Below are 20,955 nucleotides of genomic sequence, written 5' to 3' on the forward strand. Positions count from 1 at the left end.
AAAACTGGAAATTCTTTGTTAGAAGCTGATTTAGAACAAAGTAAGCCTGTAAGAAAGTCCTTTAGTAGATCAGACGTACTGTCCATGACGTCTCAGATGATCTTGCTTAGAAAACAAAGGAAATTACCTTAATTTGGGCCACTAATTTCAGAGTGAAAGTGGAGGCAACCACATTCAGAATCTCATATTCTTGACCTCCTAAGCATTAATCTGGAAACTCCACACATTGTACAATGTATCCGTTTTAAGTTTGTTTACCTTCTCTTTAATGACTTAACAGAAAAAAACTGCATGATGAAATATATTTTCTCCAAATATATATATATTTATATAATATATAATCTTAGTTAACTCAAAGGTATATACATTGTATAATAAATAATATTTATAAAAAGAGACTTTTTGAATATAAAATCAAAAAGATCAACAACTTCTACAACTTTTTACAAAACTTTGGATACAGCAGGTTGGTAGGAAATTTCTGTTGGATACTATTACCTGACTATGGCGAGAATAATTACAATGCACTCAATGTACTATTATTAAATAATTACTTGTCAGCTACTTGAATACGCCCCAGAAACATGACTTTATCACTTTTAATACAGAATACATAGATATGAAAAGACTGTTTTGAAAATTTGTATCCATTCTGCTGAAAGAATTCTCACATAAAGCAAGCATTATCTGGTTGACATGATTTAAAACTTCAGTCTGAGATGGGGAGGGGCATTTCAGACTCTCTAGAGGGGATGGGATGGGTATCTTTTTAGCAGGGCTCACTGCCAGCAGATTCAAGAGTGCAGGCATGGCTTCTAGCCAATCGTCTTGGCGAACCTGCCTGAGCACATAGGAAGATGGCTTGACCCGGTACCTTAGGTCAGTGTTAGGCAAAGAGAGAAGGGGGAAGAGGAAGAAATCACTGTGTTCTGTACTGTGCCCCTGCTGCATCTCTTCTTTCTGACTCTTAAGGCAGAGCTGTTGCACTGACTCGTACCATCAGACCCGTTTGCCTCCACTGTGCTCGCTTTCTCTAGGACACTCCAGAGGACCCGTGTGGATCAAGGAGGACTCAGCTGTGAGACGCTTTACCCAAGGGAACAAGTGACGGCTTGCCCCACTTTGAACACCTAATGCTGATCCTTGGTGTCTGCACGGATTGATGCTGTCAGCATACAGGTGAGGCCGGAAGACCTGTGTGAAGGAACTCTGCATTTCTGTTTCCTCACGCAGGCCAACGAAAGACAAGGATGCAGGACGACGTGTCCTTATAGGAGAGGAAACGAAGGAATCATCGGTATCCTCCCCATCTACTAGCCACAACATTGGAACTTCAGGAATATATTGCTACTCTCCCTCTGACCCTTTGTCTAATTTATACTAAGGTGACCTACAGTCCAACTGCTCAACCTGGAGTTTGTTTTTATGGAGAATCTGCAGGTGAGCAGGGCTGGGAGGGACAGAATGGCCCCTTTAAAGATACCACTTTCTTCAGGAAGCCATTGGAGCTAGAGGAGGCTTGCCCCACACACATAACCTATTTACAACGTTCACTACAGAAAAAAAAAAAAAAAAAAAGTACTGCGTTAATGGTGGAAACTGCAGAATGGTAGAAAAAGATTTTTGAGATCTGACTGCAGTTCCCAAGAGCCTCTCGTGCAGAACAGGGTTACAGAGAAAATGGGACTGAGAAGAACATACCGCTGCTCTTCAAACAGCTTTACCAGGCCGCCTGGAACTCCCGGTTCTTCAAACTCAAAACCTGACTCTAACGATTGCCTTGGGCCTCCCTACCACTTGATCCCAGCTAAACCTATGGCTTTTATCAGAATGTGAAAGTCTATCAGATTTGAATGGGAGTAGACAGAGAAAAGGAGACTGCAGGGCTTTGTCCTACTTCCTAACTCTCACCTCGCAGGCATCTTGGAATGTCACCAGAAGAAGCAGCTGGGAAACAGAATCTTGCCCACGTTGATGTCTTTACCACCAGGCAGAGCGCTCACATGAGCCCAGCCTGTTCTGTTGGAGTAGAAGTGGTTTTCTGTGGGGTTTTTTTTTTTCCATTTTTATTTTCTTTAACATGTGCAAAGATAAGCCTTGGGTCTGTTCCTATCAGACCCTAGAGAACTAAAAAGAAAGCCCCTTCTTTAAAAACCACACACCATCCAGAGTAGGGTGAGAAACTTAAGATGAGAGAGAAGGGAGGGAGGCCTCCCAGGCAGCGGGCGGGTTGGATCCAGGTAATTTACCACACGTGCATCTGGCAACAGTCCGGATTCCTTGCTGTCTGATGCTGAGGGCTGAGCCCGGCTCTGGGTCCCGCTTCCCAGAGGACTTCGGTGAATCTGCCCAGCCACACACTTCACCCGTTCCCAGTGCCCTTTGGAAAGTAAAGAGGAAGAATTAGGAACATGATTATTTTCCCAGAGAGACCACCCACAGGGTGCAAAGCTCAGAGGCTGCTGATCAGGTGTCTCAGCATTTCTCTTGAACTTGGAGGTAACAGGAGACTCCAGTGGCTGTTCCATGCTCCCTCCGCTACCTGGGGTCTACCACTGAGGAAGGGCGTGGGAGCTACAGAGCAGCAGAGCTTCAGCGTCTACACGCTGGGATCCACATCCTACCTCTCCACCCTCTAGCTGGGGCTTGGGCAACAGGAAGCCCAGTAGCAGGTAACGAGACTGATACAGGAACCTGTCTTGCATAGAGACTGGGAGAAACCTTGCAGATCTAGGGCCCAGTTCCCAGCTTCATAGACTCCTGTACACTGTGTTTCTGTATCAAGCTGTCCAAACAGAAGATAGTCTATTACATTATGAATAATTCCTTCTCATAGGAGCACCGATGTGTACATTTTCTTCATTTGTATTTGTGTTTACATGTCACAAAGGATTTAAGCCCAAAGGGCTCTGACGGGTGTTCCCAATCAACCCCCAACTCCTTGGCCAGTAGACTTTTACATGGAGAGAAACAGACTCAGCAAGATGAAAAGGACACGTCCAAAGTCTCGCAGCAAGATAGCGACAGACCCAGGACTTGGGGTCAGCCAGGCCACCTGACTCTCACGCAGAGCCCTTTCCAGCTTACTGTGCTCACAGAATCTGAATAACAAGGAATAAACCTGGAACTCGTAAGGTAGGAAATCAGTGGTTAGCCTGAGACACTGGACAAAATCTACAAGCAATGGAAAGAGGTTTCCCCACAAGGAAGGCCCAGGACTCTGGCCTTCCTGTGGCATAAAGCATCTTGACTGGGGCTCCTCCCCGAGAGTGTGGAGGGTACACGTCCTGCTCTGGGGCGCCCTTCTCTCTCCCACCTGCACTGGAGACAGTGCAGCCAAGAGGAAGGCTGCAGGCTCTGTTCCCTGAAGTCCCTGCCAGCCTGTCTCCAAAGTTCTCATCTTGCTTGCAGAGTGTCGGTGTGGATGAAAGGACAGGAAAGGTAACTGGTCTCAGCCTGTGGCTCCAGACCAGCAGCAGGCCTGGGGGAAGTCGCCCTTGGAGGTCAGCTCCACTCAGCCTTGGAATCTTTTGCTGCTTCCTTGGACCCTGTGCCAGGGCTGTTTGTACGGATGACCTCTAGTCCACAGGTGAGGGAACTGGGGCTCGGAGGCAAAACAACTTGCCCCAAATCACTCACCAAACTGAGTGTTTGTCAGAAAGGCACCATACTGGGGGACGATTCTCCACTTGGCCCAGAGCAAGGACTCCAGAGTGTCCATATATGAGGGCCCGGGGGGCCACCCTCTACCTGGGTGTGGCATGTTGAAACCAATTCCACGTAGTACTTTCCATAAGACTGGGGGCAATGCCATTCTGTTCAGAAACGGGGAACAGAAGGCTGATGGAGAGGGTTGACTCTTCTTACGATCAGTATCAGATCGCAGGCGGGGGATTTTTATGGACACTGAGGGCAAACCCAGCATCTCCTTCCCACCTGGCAGATGGCTTCTCTCGGCTGCTCACTGAGGGGAGGGGAGGGGAGGTGCTGGAACAGAGCTGTGACACCCTGGAGCCCCGTAGAGCCACTGCAGGGGCCTGGGCTGCTGCCGCTGTGGCCTCTGCAGGACCCACATATGGGGCCTTTCTGGAGGCAGAGCCCTGGGCTCAGTGTCCTTATCTGTGCAATGGGCAGGCTAGACAAACGGCCCTCTATGCCCCCTCCAGGGCTAGTGTTCTGAAATTCCGATTTCCCCCCAGCCTCCTCTCAGAATGGCCAGAGCCGTGTCCTGCTTGACAGCGGGGACACTGTTGCCTCTGGCCAGAGTGGACATCAGAGGAAGGAAGCACCGCAGGTTTCAAACATTCCTTCCACCTGACAAGCCACAGGGAGCCTGGGCGTTCTCTCTTATTCACTGACTTCTCTTCCATCGTTTTGAAAAGCAGTAGATGAAACTGCCCAAGTGATGACACCGTTTCTTTGCACGATGACTGCCCTCATGTCCTGGCTCTCATGGCATTTATCACTTTCTGTTAGCACCCTATTCAGACGAGCATTCAGATCTGCTGGCTTGCTTGAACCGCAGGAAAATTCTGCTAGGCCCACATCATCACCACTGCTGTACAGATGAGGAAAGTGGGCTTCCAGCTGGGAAGTGGTGGAGGTAGAACCGCCTCTGTCCTCTTTCCACTCCCCACACTGCTTTTATTCAGACACCAAGGGAAGTGTCCCGCTGTCTTCCCAGACTCTGCCCCTGCCAGGACGGAACCTGAGCTACACAGAGGGGCTTCCCAGACTGGCTGAGCCACCCCTCCAGCAGAGCTCTCCCCAGCACGTGAGGTCCCTCCATGCAGCACAGAAGTCCGACCCCTCCCCCAGTCCCGCCCTGTGTGGGACCGCATCGCCCAGTGGGGTGCCCTCGCTGACACAGCCCCAGGCAGCGATGACCCAGGCAGGGGAGTCCTTCACAACAGTTCAAGCACTGTCTCCAGTGTCCTTCACTTTGTTCCTCACGGCACCTCTGGGGAGGATGACAGATGAGGAGATGGTCTTGTTTGGGTCACTAGGTGGGCGAGTGGTGGAAGCTGGACCAGGGCTCGGACCCCTGTAGATCAGGCCCCTTCTCAGGGCAGAGAAAGGGGAGAAACCCTCCCTTGGGCCTTAGAGACCCTCCAAGACCAGGACCACCACATGCCAATCTTGACCTGTCCTGGGGACCTATGGACCCGAGGGCCGGGCAAGAGTGTCTCCCGCGCAGGCCACCTCTGGGAAGCGTGGGAGCCTAATCCACCAGCCTTTGAGCCCTTGATTACTCACCACCATCACTCTGAGCTTGGCTCCTTCCTCCTCCCCATCACCGTCCATAAACACGGTGAGTGTGCCCCGCTCCACCCAAGCTTCAGATCTGCCGGGATATGGGCTTATACACCGCTTCCTCCCGCCCACCTCCTTGAGGATGGTAGGAGTTGACGCTTGCACAAAAACCTGCCCTCTAAGTTCAAGGTGGATGCAAAACGACTCTGCCTCAGGGGCACAAGAGACGTTTTGGCCTGCTATTTCAAGTATTTTAACCCCCTCACTTTACAGTAAGAAACCTGAGGCCCAAAGAAGTGAAAGAACCGGAAGTTAGAAGCACAGTCAAGACCAGAAGTCGGGCGTCCCAGCCTCCAACCCCACAGTCCCTCCTCTGGCTCCACAGATGTTCAATAATGATAGCTAGTGGCTGTGCGAAAAGTTGACCTGGCTCCTAATTTACTTACTAACTTGTACACAGATTTAATCAATCGCAGCCTCGTGTGTACACACTTGGTTATTATCTGTGCTTTGTGTAATCCACCAAGACACTGCCCAAGGACCGTTCCCACTGAAGCTTGGGAAATCCTGGCTTCCTACCTTGGCTTTGGAAACGTGTCCTGGACCGCCCAGAAACAGAACAGGGTTGCCAAGAAGAGGAGACAGCCAAACCCAGTGCCCTGCATCAAGGCACCCCAGCCTCCCCACCGGGCCACCCTACCTGGCTCCCTACTTGCAGGTGTGCACATCGTAGATGCGGATACACTCCTGGCAGCTCACGTAGCAGCACCAGTGGAAGATGCAGTGGCATTTCTCCTTCCGCTTCTCCGTCCTTGTGTTGTGGCCACGGCCGCAGCAGAGCAGGTCACAGCCATCGATGCCGTGGGAGGTGACATTGCAAGTCCGGTCCCTGGTGCCGAAGGAGCCCGTCTCGGGGTTGGGCTCGCAAAAGTTGGGGGAGTTCTCGTAGTAGACCAGGTCCCTCTCAGTGGGCGGCTTGAAGAGCGCGTACTTGGCGCGGAGGGTCTCCACCCAGCCACGGGACTCCCGGTGCTTCTCCACCACCATCTCCGAGGCGCTGTCGTACTTGTCCTTGAGGAAGTCCCCGATGGCGCGGAAGTCGGGCTGGGCCCACCAGCAGGTCTTCACCTCACAGCTGCCCGACAGCCCGTGGCACTTGCACTTGAGGTGCATGTGGTCCAGGATGGTCTAGAAAGAGGACGAGTAGCAGCTGGTCCCCAGACTGACCCCACCTGGGAGCACACCCAGGCCCTCCCACTCTGACCCACCCACCCCCATCGCTGAAGCCTTCTCTATTCCTACACCATGCCAGGGTGAGAACTGACTGGGGACTGAGGCTCAGACCTAAAGGATGATGACCTTGTTTCCCTCCCCTTCACACCCCAAGCACTGGCAGAAATCACATCCACTTCTCAAAGCCCTAGAAAATAAGGATTGTTATTCCCGTGTAACAGATAGGGAAACTGGCTGGGAGCTTAAGTGACTAGCCCTAGGTCAAGCAACCATAAGAAAGGATGGAGGCTGAATTCAAAGCCAGGTCCATGGGTCTCACAGCCCTACACAGGCAGCTGAAGTGCACCGGATGGGCTGGCTGGTACCTGCGCTCGCGGGCTGCCGCATCCCCAGGGTGGGGTGGGGGTGGGGACCCGGAGCAGTCCGAGGAGAAAGGAGGGGGAAAGAGGAGAGCAGGGAGCCAGGAATGCACAAGGGCCACAGGGAGGGGCAGGGACAGGTCCGGAAAAGGGGTCTTGGGCAGGGCTGGGGTGAGGGCGGCCAGGGCTCACCGTGCGGCCAGCCTCGTTGTTGTGCTTGTTCATGGCCGAGCGCGCGTCCGGCCTGTTCTCACGTGCGTCCGCGAACTCCCGGGACACAAGCACCCCGAAGTCGGCGTCCTCGCTGCAGCCTCCCCACTTCCAGCCTTCCCCGGGCGGCCCTTTATGATGCGAGTCGCAGCCACAGATGGTGGAGGTGCCCTCGGCACAGGAGCGTGTGACGGCGAAGGCCACGCCGGCTGAGGCGATGGCGTGCACGAAGGCCGATTCGCGGGTGGCTGTGGGGAAGGCATTGGGAGGCGCTGCTCAGGCCGGGCCCTGGGACGCGGCTGCCCTGCCCTGACCTCCCCAGCTGCGAAAAGGGGCTCTGCAGCCCCAAGGGAGAAGAAGTGCCTTTTCCTCTTCGGTTGGCCTAGCCCCTAGTGGGTATCCCCAGTTTACAGATGAACAAACTGAGGCCCAGAGCTGCTAACTGATTAACCCAGGGCTTTAACAGCTGGCAGAGTGGAGCCTGTTAGAAACAGGGGTGGAAAGGCAACTCTGGCAGGTGGGTACAACTTCCCTCTGCCACCAGAGTTCCTGACCAGGAGTGCAGTGGTCAGCATGTCAGCTTCCCCCTTCCATTCTCCTGTCCTCCACCCAGACAAAGCCAAGGTTTTGGACTGAGAAGGCCAAGCCCCTCCCGGGAGGATGGAGGGACACAGGGCACTTCCCTGCTTCTGTCCCAGGGTCCAGCAAAGAGAAGAAGAGATTCTCAGGGTGCCCCCCCAACCCCGCTGACATCATTATGATAACTACCTTTGAGTGCTGGGTTTGCACCAGATTCTGCCCTTCGTGTGCTTTATCCCATTTAATCCTCTCACCCCTGTGAGGCAGAAAGTCTTATTACAGGCCCATTTAGCAGATACAGACATTGACAACTAGGGAGGCAAAGGCCTGAAAGACCTGCAGTCCAACCATCTCTCTCCTTACTGGTGAGGAACCCAGAGCAGGGAGGTGACCTGCCCAAGGCCAGGCAGGTTGCAAAACGCCGGGCTGCTGGCCTGGATGCCTCCTTTCCTGGGCTGTGGCTCTGGTCCTGAGCGCTGAGGGCAGCTCGGCGTACGAGGGAGCCTGGTAACCCCTCGTGGCCACTGCCATCTCTTCAGAGGCCCCGGGGCCCTCGTGGGCCACCTGCAGAGGAGGGTGCGTCCCCCTTCCCGAGCAGGCCGGCGGGGAGTGGGAGCGGTCCCCGCCTGGGCAGTGGACCCGCGCAGCCAGCGCCGACTGCGACACGGCGCGGCCGAGGCCTGAGGCGCTGCGCCCCGGCTCCGACCCCGGCCCCGGCTGCCCACCCCTCAGCGACCCGGGGGCCGGGGGCGCCGAGGGCGAGCGCCGCGCTTCCGGCCGGCCCGCGGCCTCTCGCGGCGGCGGCGGCGCCCGGGCCCCGGGCCGCGCTCGGTTCCCAGCCCCGGGGACGCGGGGGCGGCGGGGGCGGGGCGGGGATTAGCCTGGGAGCGGCGCTGACAGCCCTGCTGTGCTGGTCCCCGTCCGGCGGGGCCCGCTGGGCCGCTCAATCCGCCTTTGTTCGCGCGGTGTCACACCGCATTACCCGCATAATGCGGCCGCCGGGCCCGGGCCGCCGGGCCGGCCGCCACCGCGTAGCAACGGGCGGCTCCCGCGGCCGGGCCGCGCCCCCGGCCCCGGCGCCGGCCCGCGAAATCCCCATTGAAGCGGCGCCCCCCGCCCCCGCGCCGCGCCGAATGGCCAGAGGGCGTGTGAATGGCTCGGCGGCCGCAGCGGGCGCGGGGATGGGCCGCGCGGTGGGGGGCGGCTCTCGGGCCCCTTTTCAAGCCGCCTAAGCCCCTCCGGGCCGCCCGCCCCGCCCGGGGACCGCGATCCCCCGCCGCCCGCACCCCGCCGTCGCAGCCTCGCGCCTTCCGGCCGCTGACCCCTGCGCCCCCCGCGCCCGGGTGCAGCCCCGCCCCGGCCTCCGCTCCGGGCGGGCCAGCCCCGGGGAGTCGGTCCCCGGCGTCCGCGGAAGATGCGCGCCCCGGAGCAGACCGCCTCCCTGCCACCCTGGGTCTCAAAGCCGTGGGCAGAGGTCTACCCTGGCGGCCCACACGGCAGGGGTGCGGGACTCGCCAGAAGCGGGGCCCGAGCGTGGAGCCTAGAGCTGCGTTCGAGCCCGTTCCCGCCGGGCTCTGGGCGCTGGGGCGCGCGTGCATGCGGGGGCCTTCCTCCCGGAGACCGCAGAGCTTCCCTCAGATTCCCAGTGTCTCTGACACCTTCCCTCCCTCCCCCCACACAAAACTCCCCTCTTGCAATTTCGAGATGTAGGTAAGTCCTAAAACCTACAACGGTGATTTAAAACGTTAAACACAGACGTGAAGGGATAATAAGCTCAGAGACCCGGTTTTCACAGGCTAACGTCCCGCGCGGGGAAGAGCAATCAGAAGGTGAGTCTTGCTTTGGGGAGCGCGTCTAGACGCCAGGCTGTTTGATTAAGGACTACCTGGCCCGAGGTGGGGCACCGGAAGGCGAGGAGACTGACACGCCGGCAAGATCAGGTTTGAAATGCAAACCTGCAAACCACCGCCACTTGGCCCCAATTGGAGGCCAAACCTTTTATGTAAACAAGGAATAATTAGCTTTGGTAATAGAAGCTAAGCAGAATCATCATCCATTGATTCGCTAATTGCCCTTCTGTCCCATGACAATAGCCTGTAGGTCGGACTTACAAGGTGCACCTGAGACACAGTAAAGGGGGACTCCACTCTAAAATGGGGGGTCGGCTTCGCCCCACTCATTCCCTGCCACTCCCCCCCAACCCTTCCCCAGGTCCAGCTGGTTCTCAGATCCCTTTTCCTTCTGGCTGTAAATGGCAACTCTTCTAAAAGGAGGGAGGGCCCGGTTCACCTGTTTGGGTGCCAAAGCCCTGGTGGTGGCCGGAGGAGGGTTCAAGTTGCTGAGGAAAAGGAATGGTAGCTCCCGGGAGGCCAGCTGGGTCATTACATTCCTAGACACTGCGATTGCTCAGATAGTAGCCCAACTTCAGCCCAGAACTCACCAGCCCCAAAATCCCCTTCTTGGGAGCAGTTGTGCCTCTCATGCCTCTCTCCCAGTGCCTTCATGTTCAAAGTCAAGTAATGTGAATCCCATTCATTTGCGACACAGCCAATGAGACTCACAGGTTGCAAGATGCAAGTTACCCAAAAGCCAGCACACCCTCTAGCCCCACCACAATCCGTGGGCATATCCAGCTATCAGGGGCATGGGGACCAGCTGAAGCTTCCCACGGAAGCACCTGGGGGCAATGCAGTGCCACCAGCACGAGGCAGCTTCCTCAACTCCAGAATTTTCTACATGGGAGGGACCTAAGGGGGACAATGCTCTCACCCCACCCCAAAACTAGATTTACATAGCACTTAACACAGCATTGGGAAAACGTCACGAAAGTCCACATCAAAGCCTGGGGCCACCCACTGTGCCGGCCAGGAGGAAAGGAAGGCTGCAGCCTCCTAGCCTACCCTAGGATCTCGGGATGGGATCTCAAGGCTGCCCAGCCCCCAGCAGCACCTGGGAAGGTGTGGCAACCACCGACAACAGCCTGGGTCAGGCCAGAGAGGGACCTGGCCCGATTTCTGTGGAGGCCGCAGGTCGTGACCAGCTTTATCGCCCTCCCCTGGTGACCCTGGGCTCAGAGCTGAGACGCCCTGATGTGGAAGAGTGACTGTGCCCTGATGCCCTCCCCCCACCTCCTCGTGCACCTCCTACCCACCCAGAGACGGTACCTTTGTCGAGGACGGGCCCGAAGATGGCCAGGCTGTCGTCGATGGTGGTGCAGTTCCAGCGGCGGCCCCGGAACTGGTGCTGGCACTCCTGGATGCCCAGCTTCACGCCCTCGGCCACGCTGGGCATGATTTCGATGTAATTGCGGCAGAAGCGCAGTTGCTTGGGGACCAGGCCTGGGATGGAGCCGCAGAGCAGGGGCTGTGAGCCCAGGGATGTGTACTGCTGGCCCAGGGCCAGGGACCTGCAGGCAGACAGAAGGCAGTGGCACTGCAGGCACAAAGCACGCGGCCCACTGTGGGCATCGTTTCTTCTCCGTGAGTACTCAGGGTAGGTGGAGCCATGGAGGGCCTGTGAGCCTGAAGCCATGGCCCTGAGAAACCTGGCATCTGAACGCACTACCTTCGACCTGGCGTGTATACTGTCCCTTGAAGAGCAGAGCTCTGATCCAGGGAGTCGGCCCTCTGCCATGGGCATTTCCAGTTTGCAGGGGCACCTGGGAGCAATGCAATACTATGAAAAGAACCCTGGATGGAAAGATGGTATTAGAGGCCCAGGTCAAGTCCCTCCCAGGCTCTGGGCCAGTTTCCCTGATGGGGAGAGGTCAGGTTGGGAGTTTCAGTTTCTAGGGCCACATGGAGACTTTCAATGATCCATCAGAAGGAAACAAAATCTACGGAGACGAAGATGGCAGGAGCTGGCTTGACCCCCATCACATCTCAGAGAAAGCAGGAAGTAGAGAAGCCTCAGTCCTAGCAGGGAGCTTGCACGTGTGCAAGCTTGCACTCATACATACACATACACACACATACCACCTGTGGCCATGCCTCTCAGCCTCTTCCCTGGGACGATACCTGCCCAGCCCAGAGCCTCCCAGTGTCTCTCCCCAGGTCTTTGTCCGCCAGGGCCTCTGTGACCATCTTTGCAGCTCCCTAGAAGTTTCTGGAGCACCATCTCTTTTCTGACCAGAGATTGAAGCTTGGCTTTGTTTCATGAAAGTCTAGCTCAGGGTCAGGAGGGAGAAGACCTCAGATCGTACTCCCCCCATCCAATGCAAGTGACCTTGATCAAATCACGTCACTCTAACGTCCCTCATTTTTCAGTCAGTAGTCTGTCAGTCTAGGTGGGGCTAACCACGGACCACCCTGCCTTCTGCGGTGCCTGCCTGGGTCCTGAGGGGTGGGAGTGACTGCAGGCCTGGCCCGTCTGCACCCTGGGCCTTAAGACTGGACCTGAGTGATAGAGCAGGTCAGCCCAGAGCCCCCTGATGCGCACCAAGACACACACAGCATCTGACAGGGCTTTGCAGGTTGCCCTCTCCTGCCCCTGCCCTGTTTACAGTTATAAACTGGTTACTGTGATAATAATGATAATCAAACACCTAGCATTTATTATGTGCTGGACCGGTTCTGAGTGCTCATGTCTTACCTTATGGAAACCTCACAGCAAGTCTGTGAAGTAGGAACTTCATTATCATCGTCAACATCCCATTTCATAGACAAGGAAACTGAGGCCAGGGAGCTTAGTAAACTGCCCAAGTCTGCAGGACTGTGCAGCAGCAGAGGTGAGCCTCCCGCCCCAGCTCAGGCTGCCTCTCCACGTGCTCTTAACCAGCACATCCAGGCCTGCCCTGCAGCTGCCCCAGTGGCACTGCAACCACCGGATAGAGAAACCGAGCCAGGGTTCAGTGCAGATGACTCAGCATTGGGCCATCATGGGAGGAAGGGAAGAAGGCCATGCCTTTCCCACTCCCTCCTCTGACGTTTAGGCCCCAAAGCCCTATATGCAGACAGCTGGAGAGGGGAGCTGGGGCCGGATGGAGGTCGCTGCTAGGTAGCCCCATGGCCTCACCTGGGTTTGGTTCTGAGTGTGGGCCTTGAGGACCCCTCTAAAGGAATTTGGCGATTCTTTGCCACCTCCTCATACCCGGCCTGGTCCCTGAGTGTCCCAGAGCATCATGGGGAGACCTGGCACCAACTGCCCAGCCTCCGTGTCCCTCCCCTTCGGCCAGAGCCCTCCCCGGTCTCCCCCCAAAAGGCAGCTCCATCCATGCCTGTCCCTAGAGGGATGGACTGGCCTTGAGGAGCCCACGCGCTCCTTCAACCTGGCCTCCTGGACCCACTGCAAACTCCAACCTGGTCAGGCCTGTGTCACGATCACCTCTGGCACCAGGGGGCTCTGTCCCATGTCGTCCCCCATTTACTGGTCTGCTTACCAACCACACCAGGGCCCCAGGGCTCCTTCCTTTACTCCTTCCACATCCTCTGTCCCTCTCCTCCTTCCCTGCCCTCTAGTGGCCTTTGCCCTACACCCGCTGGCACTTCTGCAGGCCTGGGCACCCTAAGCTGGATCAGAATAAGAACCTACAAGAGATGCCTTTAGAGAGCACAAAGCCCATTATACAGATGAGAAAGCAGAGGCCCACAGAGAGAAGCAGCTTGCTCAAGGCCACACAGCCAGATGCACGGAGCCAGGTGCGGCTGGTGCCGCTGCAGGGACGGGGCGGGGGGGGCTGGGCTGTGGGGAAGACCCGGCTGGCTCTTCATTTCCACTCCGTGAGGCTGCCCCTGATCCCAGCCCTCCAAGCGGCTCCCTGCTCCCTCATTTCACCAGCATCCCCACCCCAGTGGGTCCCAGGTGGGCCTACCCAGCCCAGCAAAATGCCCAAGCCCTACACACTGGCCGGCAGGGCTTGGTTGGCTGCAAAGGCCAGAGCTGTCCCCCAAACATCTCCCAGTAGGGAGATGCCACGGTCCCCTGCGCTCCCCTCCGGGGCACCAAGCCCTTGACTGTGAATCCTTCCTCCTGGACAGTCGTACTCTCTCCTCTGACCAAGCAGATTTCCTTTCCTCTGCAGTCGCATTCAACACTAGCGATCATCAGGACAACCACTTATTTAGCACTTATATGCCAGGCGCTTCACAGATATCATGTCGCTTAATCCTCAACAAGAGCTCTATGACGTGGGTACTGTCATCTCGGTTTTACAGATGAGGAAACTGAGGCAGAGAAGTTGGGCAACCACAGGTTTGTCTGACTCCAGGGATGATATCCTCCAAGAATAACTCCCAGCCTCAGAGACGATGAGTTCTTTTCCCTCCTCCCACCAAACCCTGTCTCCTTCCTGCCGTCCAGGTCCATCGTGCACCTGGAGCCAGGCTGCCTGCATTCAAATCCAGCTCTGCTGTTTCCAAGCTGCTGATCTCAAGCAGTTTACTTAACCCCTCGTGCCTCAGTTTCTTCACCTGTTAAATAGACATAATGGGAGGGATAAAGGATAGAAAGCCCCTGGCACATAGGAAGCCCTCAAGTCGCGGTGGTCATGGTGGTTACCATGTGTTTAGGGGCTGTCCCCAGCACTTCGTCCCCTGCTACGTCATCAACCGCATTTCTCAGCCCTCCCATCCCTGACTTGACAGAACACATCGGAATTTTCAGAGCCCCTTCCCATCCATCACTGGGAAGGATGCAAGGCTGGCCCCTTTCCCGGAAGCTCAGTCCTAACCAGGGTGGCTGAAAAGACATCTGTGATCTGGCCGAGCGTTAAAGTTAACCCAAAGGGCAAGGGCATAGGGACCCTTCCAGGATGCTCCGTTCAAGGATTTCAGCTCAGATCTGGACATCCTGCCGGTGATGAGCAAGGGCCTCTAGGGATGGGGGTTTAGCTCTGAGGGCTGGTGCTGGGGCCAATGGGGCTGTGGCCGTGGGATGGATTTCTGCAGGAGAGCTGCCCTCCCCCAAATACGCCCTGCCACCCGACCGGTGAGCCTCCTACCCACACATGCGCATGTCTGAGATTCCACCACCACAGATGTGTTAACTTGACTCACAGCTCCTTTTGTCCCCACCAGCGAAGTGCATGTTCCCCTGGAGGAGGCCACACGGTGTGCCTCATGCCCCTCAGTTCTTCGCACCCAAGTGGGAGTGGCCTGCTGGCTGACTAGCGCCCGCCATCCGCCTCTCCACTGCCCAAGTCCCCGGCAAACATCTTACCCATCCTTCAACCTCCAGTTCCTGGGCCGCCTCCATTCTGAAGGATTCCATGGGCCCCCAGACAGAAGTAACCTCTCCTCCCTCTGTTTCTCCTCTACTTCACTCAGACCTTATCTCAAAGGGCTGAACTGACTTGTTTCCAATTCCATCTGGCTGTGCTAGTGTGAGTTCCCTGAGGATAGAGGTTGTGTTGCATCTCCTCCCATCCCCCACCAACACCTCTCACCATACCAGACACACAGACAGACAGACACACACACACACACACACACACACACATATACACACAAGCACCCACACAAGCACACTTGGCCGACCAGAGGGCCAGGCCCATGACAGGTACTCGCTGATTCTCCAGGGGAGGAATAAAAGAACGACTCCTTCCCAAAAGGCCAGTCTGATCCACCCCCAGTCTTGCAGCCAAACTCCCCAGGCTTCCAGGCATCCGGAGGTTCCACCTACATACAGGACAAGATTCCTCAGTTCCGCTGAGGAAGTTCCTACGTTTAGGACCCAAGAGAGTGGCTGGGCTCCCAAGGGAGGTGGGGACCTGCCTGGCACTGGCAGCTGGTGAGGGGGAGGGGGGAGGGCACCGCCAGGCCTATTTATACCCAGCTCCTGGCCCTGCCCGGCCCAAGGGCCCTGCCACCCTCCCCTAAGGACAGTTCATCCTCCGCCCAACCACCCACTGCCCAGCTGGGCCGAGGACAGACACAGGCAGCCAGGCGGATGGGTGGCAGGTGCCAGCCAGCGACAGGCTGCTCCAGAGGCCTCGATGTTGACCTCTGAGGATGAAACCCCCTCTCCAAACAGGCCAGGCTTAAATGCCATGCACGGTCTAATCAGCCTCCCAGCCCCACCAAGCCGTTCACCGCCCCGCTCGGCGCCTTCGGCCTCCAGAAGCTGGAGGTGGGCCTGCATGGTGAGCACAGGGCACCTCGGTGCTGAGCCAGCCTAGGCACACAGCATATAGTGAGAGGCCTACAAGGGTCCTGCGCGGCGCAGCCTGTTCAGTGACCGTGGCGCGGTGGACCCACAGACTCTGCCGTCCACCCAGCAATGACCTGCCGGCGGGGACCACGTGCTGTCCCTGCCCTGCTCCCCTTAACGAGCCACGTGGGTTGGAGCCCTACACCCAACCAGGTGCCCTCCCCTGCACTCAAACTTTCCTACATTTTTGACCTTCGACTCTTCCAACATTGTAGTATTTGAGAGATCGGAGGGGCCTCAGGAGTCATCTAGTTTAGGGTGTTTCTTATTTGTTAGCCATTTTTTCCTAATCTACATCCTCCCCCCACCCTCCCTGGTACATAAAACAGATAAAAAGAGGGACTCTTCGTCAAAAAGCTAAAGATAGAATCATCACATGACCCAGCAATTCCACTCCTGGGTATAGATCCTGGAGAACTGAAAGCAGGGATCCAAGCGATACTTGTACACCAGCGTTCATGGCAGCACTATTCACAACAGCCAAAAGGTGGAAACAACCTGAGTGTCCATCCGCGGATGAATGGATAACAAAACATGGTAAATCCACACAGTGGAATATTATTCAGCCACAACAAGAATGATGCTCTGATACAGGCTACAACATGGATGAACGCTGACGACATTATAGCAAGTGAAACAAGCCAGACACTGAAGGACAGATACGGTATGATTCCGCTTACATGCGGCACCAGCAACAGGCAAATGCATCGTGACCAAGAGTAGGTTAGAGGTAGCTGGGGGCTGGGAGGGGAAGTCACAGCTTAATGAGTATGAGTTTCTGTTTGGGACGATGAAAAGTTCTGGAAACAGGGGTGATGGCTGGACAACATTGCAAACCTACTTGATGCCACTGATTTGTACACTTAAAAATGGTTAAATGGAAGGAAAAAAAAAAAAAGAAGGGCAGGGGCCCAGAGACCTATCCCTTGACCTTCCCCCTTGCTCTCACCTGTGGCCCCTCTGCAGGATGCAGTCTGAGAACCACTGGTCTTATCTAATCCCTTCCTCCCCTGGATGGGAAGACTGAGACCCAGAGAGAGTTTGTTATTTTCCCAGGTCACACAGTCACATATGGGCGGGGCTGTGGAAGGTGGATCCAAGGGTGCAGCCCAGGGAAAGGCTCCGGGGTCCCCACCTCTGCTCTCCAGTCTCAGCGTGAGCTCCGTGGCCAAGCCTCCCCTGGTCATGCCTTTCTTGGAGTCATGGTCCTCTCGGCCTCACCTTTTCCAACGGCGAGGACTGACCATCTCTGCTAGCCCCAGACAGGCCACCTGAAGATGCTGACCCAAAGAACCAGTGCCTCCTAAGCTGACTGCCATGAGTTCAGGAGGAAGGGAAGGAGATGGAAAAAGGGAGGAACCAGAACCACCTCCTTTGTGGTCCTTTGTCTCTTTCCTCCAGAGTGACCACCGTGTTTCTGGAAACAATAGCCCAGTGCTTGGTGCTCTACCAGCTGGCTCCTGGACAGTACTGGACAGATGGCCTTCCTGTTCCTGGGTCCAGAGGGGCCCAACCCTGGCCTGGGGCAAGATGGAAACTTCCAGAACGGGAAAGAAAATCTTGAAAATGGGCAGAAAGTAAAGATCCAGCATTGGCCTTGGAACTCAAGGTTACTACCTTTCTACTTAGCTCAAGAGGCCACTCAGGGCCGGTGGACATCATGAGGGGAGCCTGACGAGTTCAGGGGCACATGTACCCAGTGCGGTAGGGGAGGGCAGGGCCTAGCGGGCCCTGATGCACCCAACTCCTAGGACTTCCAAAGAGCTTAAACACGAGTGGCAAGGGCCACTCACCCCGGTGCTTCGGCAGGGAGCTTGTGACAAAGCAAGAGGAGGGCCTTAGGTCAAGGGTCACAAGCTCCCACTTTTTTCTACCCATCCGCTTATCCTCCCTGGAGCACATGTGGGCCCCATGGGTGCTAAGCACAGCTCTACACCCTCCCAACCCAACCCAACCCTGAACCCATCTCAGTACGAGCCAAGGGGAGGGAGTTGCTTCTGAGTCCAAAGGGCTCACGTGGTCCCGTAGTCCTCAGAGCAGGCCTAGATACCCCAGCAGGTGCCTTTCATCAACATCTCCCCGGACCTTTCCCGTCAGCAGCTGGTCCATTCACTCAGTAGGCATGGATGGGTCCTCTGGTTCTCATGTGTCCCAAGAAGAGCTACAGGGCCACCCTTGTTTATACACAGGAAGGGAAGGGTGAGGGTAGAAAGCATCCACACACTGAGCTGGGACCCAAGGTCCAGAGAGGAGTCACTGAAGAAGCAACTGCAAGAACCTGACCCCAAGAGCAGTAAACATGTGGAGTGCATAGAGGTGCCTGCCCTTAGCAGAGTAGGTTAAAGCCTTCCCTTGGTAAACAAATTCATTCCCCACCTATTCACTCAACACACATTTAAGTGACCACTGAATGGGGCAGAGTGCCAAGCACTGGAAACATGGAGATGAACTGAGCCACACCCATGGGGCACCCAGACCAGAAGGCATCTGTCAGTTACAGACCAACAAGCGTTTTTCCAGCACCTACTAGGTCTGGGTGCCATGAGTGACAAAGGGTCCCCAGCCACCTGTAGCTTAGCATCCGAGTAACCCTCATGCCAGAAAGCACGTGGTAAGAGCGGGGGCATCCTGGAAGAGGGGCGAGCGAGTCCCAGGCAGTGGTGACCATGAAGCACGCTGGCAGGCACTGAGCTGGCGAAGGATGGCTGGGGCTCCCCCAGGGGGAGCTGGGGTGCCCGGGAAGAGCCCCAGGCAAGAGGTGGGAGAGAACGGCGGTGGGCCCACCCCATCTGGAGTCCAGGAACCTTACAAAGGAGCAGAGGAGGGGACAGGGGCCCCGAGCGCCAAGTTTTACTCTGGTGACATGTGCAGCCATTGAAGACTCCTGAGCTGGGCTTTGGAATATTAACCTATTAGACGACGTCTAACTGCAGAATGCGGCCAGGGGGTGGGCACTAAGAGACCCAAGGCTGGGAAAGGAGTGGGGGTGAGGTGGCCGGGGTGACACTCTATGCTAAGGACAGTCTCAGGCCTGTCTGCATGTTACAGTCCCCCAGGGGGACAGGTTTCAGGGGTCAGGGGTGAACCTCTTTGGCCCTGGGGCCCGAGCACCTCCCATTTAGTTTAGCAGGGCCTGTGGCTCTGGGTCTCAGGACAGTGGCCTTAGAAGCAGAGAGGAAGGGACTTCCCTGGTGGTCCAGTGGTCAAGAATCCGCCTTCCAATGCAAGAGACGTGGGTTCGATCCCAACCTAAGATCCCACATGCTGCGGGGCAACTAAGACCTGCATACCACACCTGCTGAGCTCGCAGGCCACACACTACAGAGCCCGTGCACCCCAACTAAGACCCGACACAGCCATAAAAATAAATTAAATAAATTTAAAAAAAACAGAAGCAGTGAGTGAGGATGGGTCACATGGAAACAACAGGAAGGAGGAAAGGATGACCAAGATTTTGAGCCAGGATGACCAGAAAGATGGAGATGCCATCACCCGAGAAAGGGGACATAAGAGGCAAAGCAGTTTGGGGAAAAAAGAGGAAGTTTGTGGGGCTGGTGAGACCTGCAGGCACCCAGGTCCAGACAACACCGGGGGTGCAGAGCTGGAGCCCAAGGGAAAGAGCAAGGCTAGAAGTTCAGATCTGGGAATCTGTCCCGGAGCTAATAGCTGGATAGTACTCGAGGCCTTGTCTGCCCCAGGGGGCACCCAGAAAAAGGGTGAGACAATCGGGGAGTCTCATGGTGGCGGCGGTGGTTGCCATGTGCCAAGGGAGGGAGGGAGGAGACACGAGGGTGGAGACAGGGCCCTCACACCAGGGGGGCTAGAACTTCAGGCCAAGAGGTGGGGAGGGCTTTTCAAAACCCGGCAGGAGGCAGGCTGGTCGGGCTGGGCTCTGCCAACACGGGCACCAAGCACCCGGGCCTGTTTTCTTGCAGGTATTCCTGAGCAGGAGACGTGCAGCCAATAGACTTGGACAGAGCGAGTCACCACGCCCTTCCTTCCTTCCTTTCCTCTGCTCCTTCCCTCTTCCACTTTTGTCCCCACCCTCCTCCCTGGGTGATGCATCCTAAGCCTTCAGTTCACAGCCCTGTCCTCCTGCGGGGTGGGGTGGAGGTACCTCTCCGTGCTCACAGTGGGACCTCCCAGCCTGCCCCCCACCCCACCCCGGGGAGCTCGTCCCGCTCGCCCTGGGACCCAGGATCTGGGTCGCTCCCTCAGGTTGTTTTGGCTGAAATCTGGCCCTTTGGACTTCGGTCAGCACTTCCTGGATCTGTACTGCTGTGAATGTGGGGGAAAGGGGGTATTCCAGGCCAGCAGTCCGCATCGCCATGGGTGACAAAACCCACACATTCCCCCCACCCCCAAATGGAACCAAAGTGAAAAGCCGTTCCCTCCCACTGGCAGCAGCCCCTGAGGACTGGCCACGGTGCCCTAAACTCTCCAGCACAACTCAGGGCCCTACTGGCCAAGTGGCCACTTGTGCACTCTGTGAGTGGCTATGACAACTCCCCTCTGCTGCCCAACTTCTAGAAGCCACCTTTCAGGACCAAGTGGGCACCTCAGACCACCTGAGAGCTCAGAGGGGCCACAGCCGTGGAAGGGAGAGAAGCGAGTGGGGGGACACTCAAAGCCAAGGTCTTGCAGAGTTCCCAGTAAGAGGGAGGGGCGGGCCCTGCGGGACGTTTCTTTGGGGAGAAGAAGATGGGGAGGGGGGAGGGAAGAGAGGGGTGCAGAGGGTGGGGCAGGGTCTCGGCTGGAATGTTACAGCTTCTGTTCTCCAAAGCGGCTCCCAGAGTGCCTGGCCTGAGGCTCCTGGCTGATCTGATAAGATGTGACAAGGCGGCCTGAAAAATGTTGAAACCTGTAAAATGTTGAAACCTGTTTTTTGTTGTGTTGTGAGCGTTAGGGTTTTTTTTTGCCTTCTCAATTTCATAGGAAAGTGGAGTTGATCAGAGTGGAGAAGGGGAGGAGGTAAGAGAGAGGGATCGACCCCTTCAGGCAAATTGCAGGGGGAGGGGGGTGGCACAGGGCAGGATGGTCAGACCTGGGGAGGAGGAAGAGAGGGTGAGAACTGAGAGGAAGCAGGGGGACAGAGGCCTTGGAGAAGGGGGAGGGGCTCCTGCCTCTCTGGCCCCGTCAGCATCAGCGGCTCCAGCTTGGGTCCTCAGGGCTGTGT

General features: G+C 56.4%; 1 protein-coding gene across 4 annotated transcripts in view; it reads right to left on the reverse strand.

The window, feature by feature from the left end:
• Window positions 1-242: 242 nt before the first annotated feature.
• WNT3 (Wnt family member 3) overlaps window positions 243-20,955 on the reverse strand; it is a 49,336-nt gene continuing 28,623 nt past the window's right edge. For 3 of the 4 annotated variants that reach the window (XM_033439007.2, XM_049701436.1, XM_033439010.2), the window contains exons 2-5: window positions 10,799-11,040; window positions 7,038-7,303; window positions 5,966-6,441; window positions 243-2,380 (exon numbers count right to left, since the gene is read on the reverse strand). In XM_033439007.2, the coding sequence (XP_033294898.1) occupies window positions 2,185-2,380; window positions 5,966-6,441; window positions 7,038-7,303; window positions 10,799-11,040 (1,180 nt within the window). In that variant the 3' untranslated portion in view covers window positions 243-2,184. Of the gene's footprint in view, window positions 2,381-5,953; window positions 6,442-7,037; window positions 7,304-10,798; window positions 11,041-20,955 lie in introns of all 4 variants that reach the window. The other variant, XM_004275693.3, reaches the window with a different exon arrangement.

This window comes from Orcinus orca, chromosome 19 (assembly GCF_937001465.1).
Source record: "Orcinus orca chromosome 19, mOrcOrc1.1, whole genome shotgun sequence".
NCBI classification, from domain to species: Eukaryota; Metazoa; Chordata; class Mammalia; order Artiodactyla; family Delphinidae; genus Orcinus; species Orcinus orca.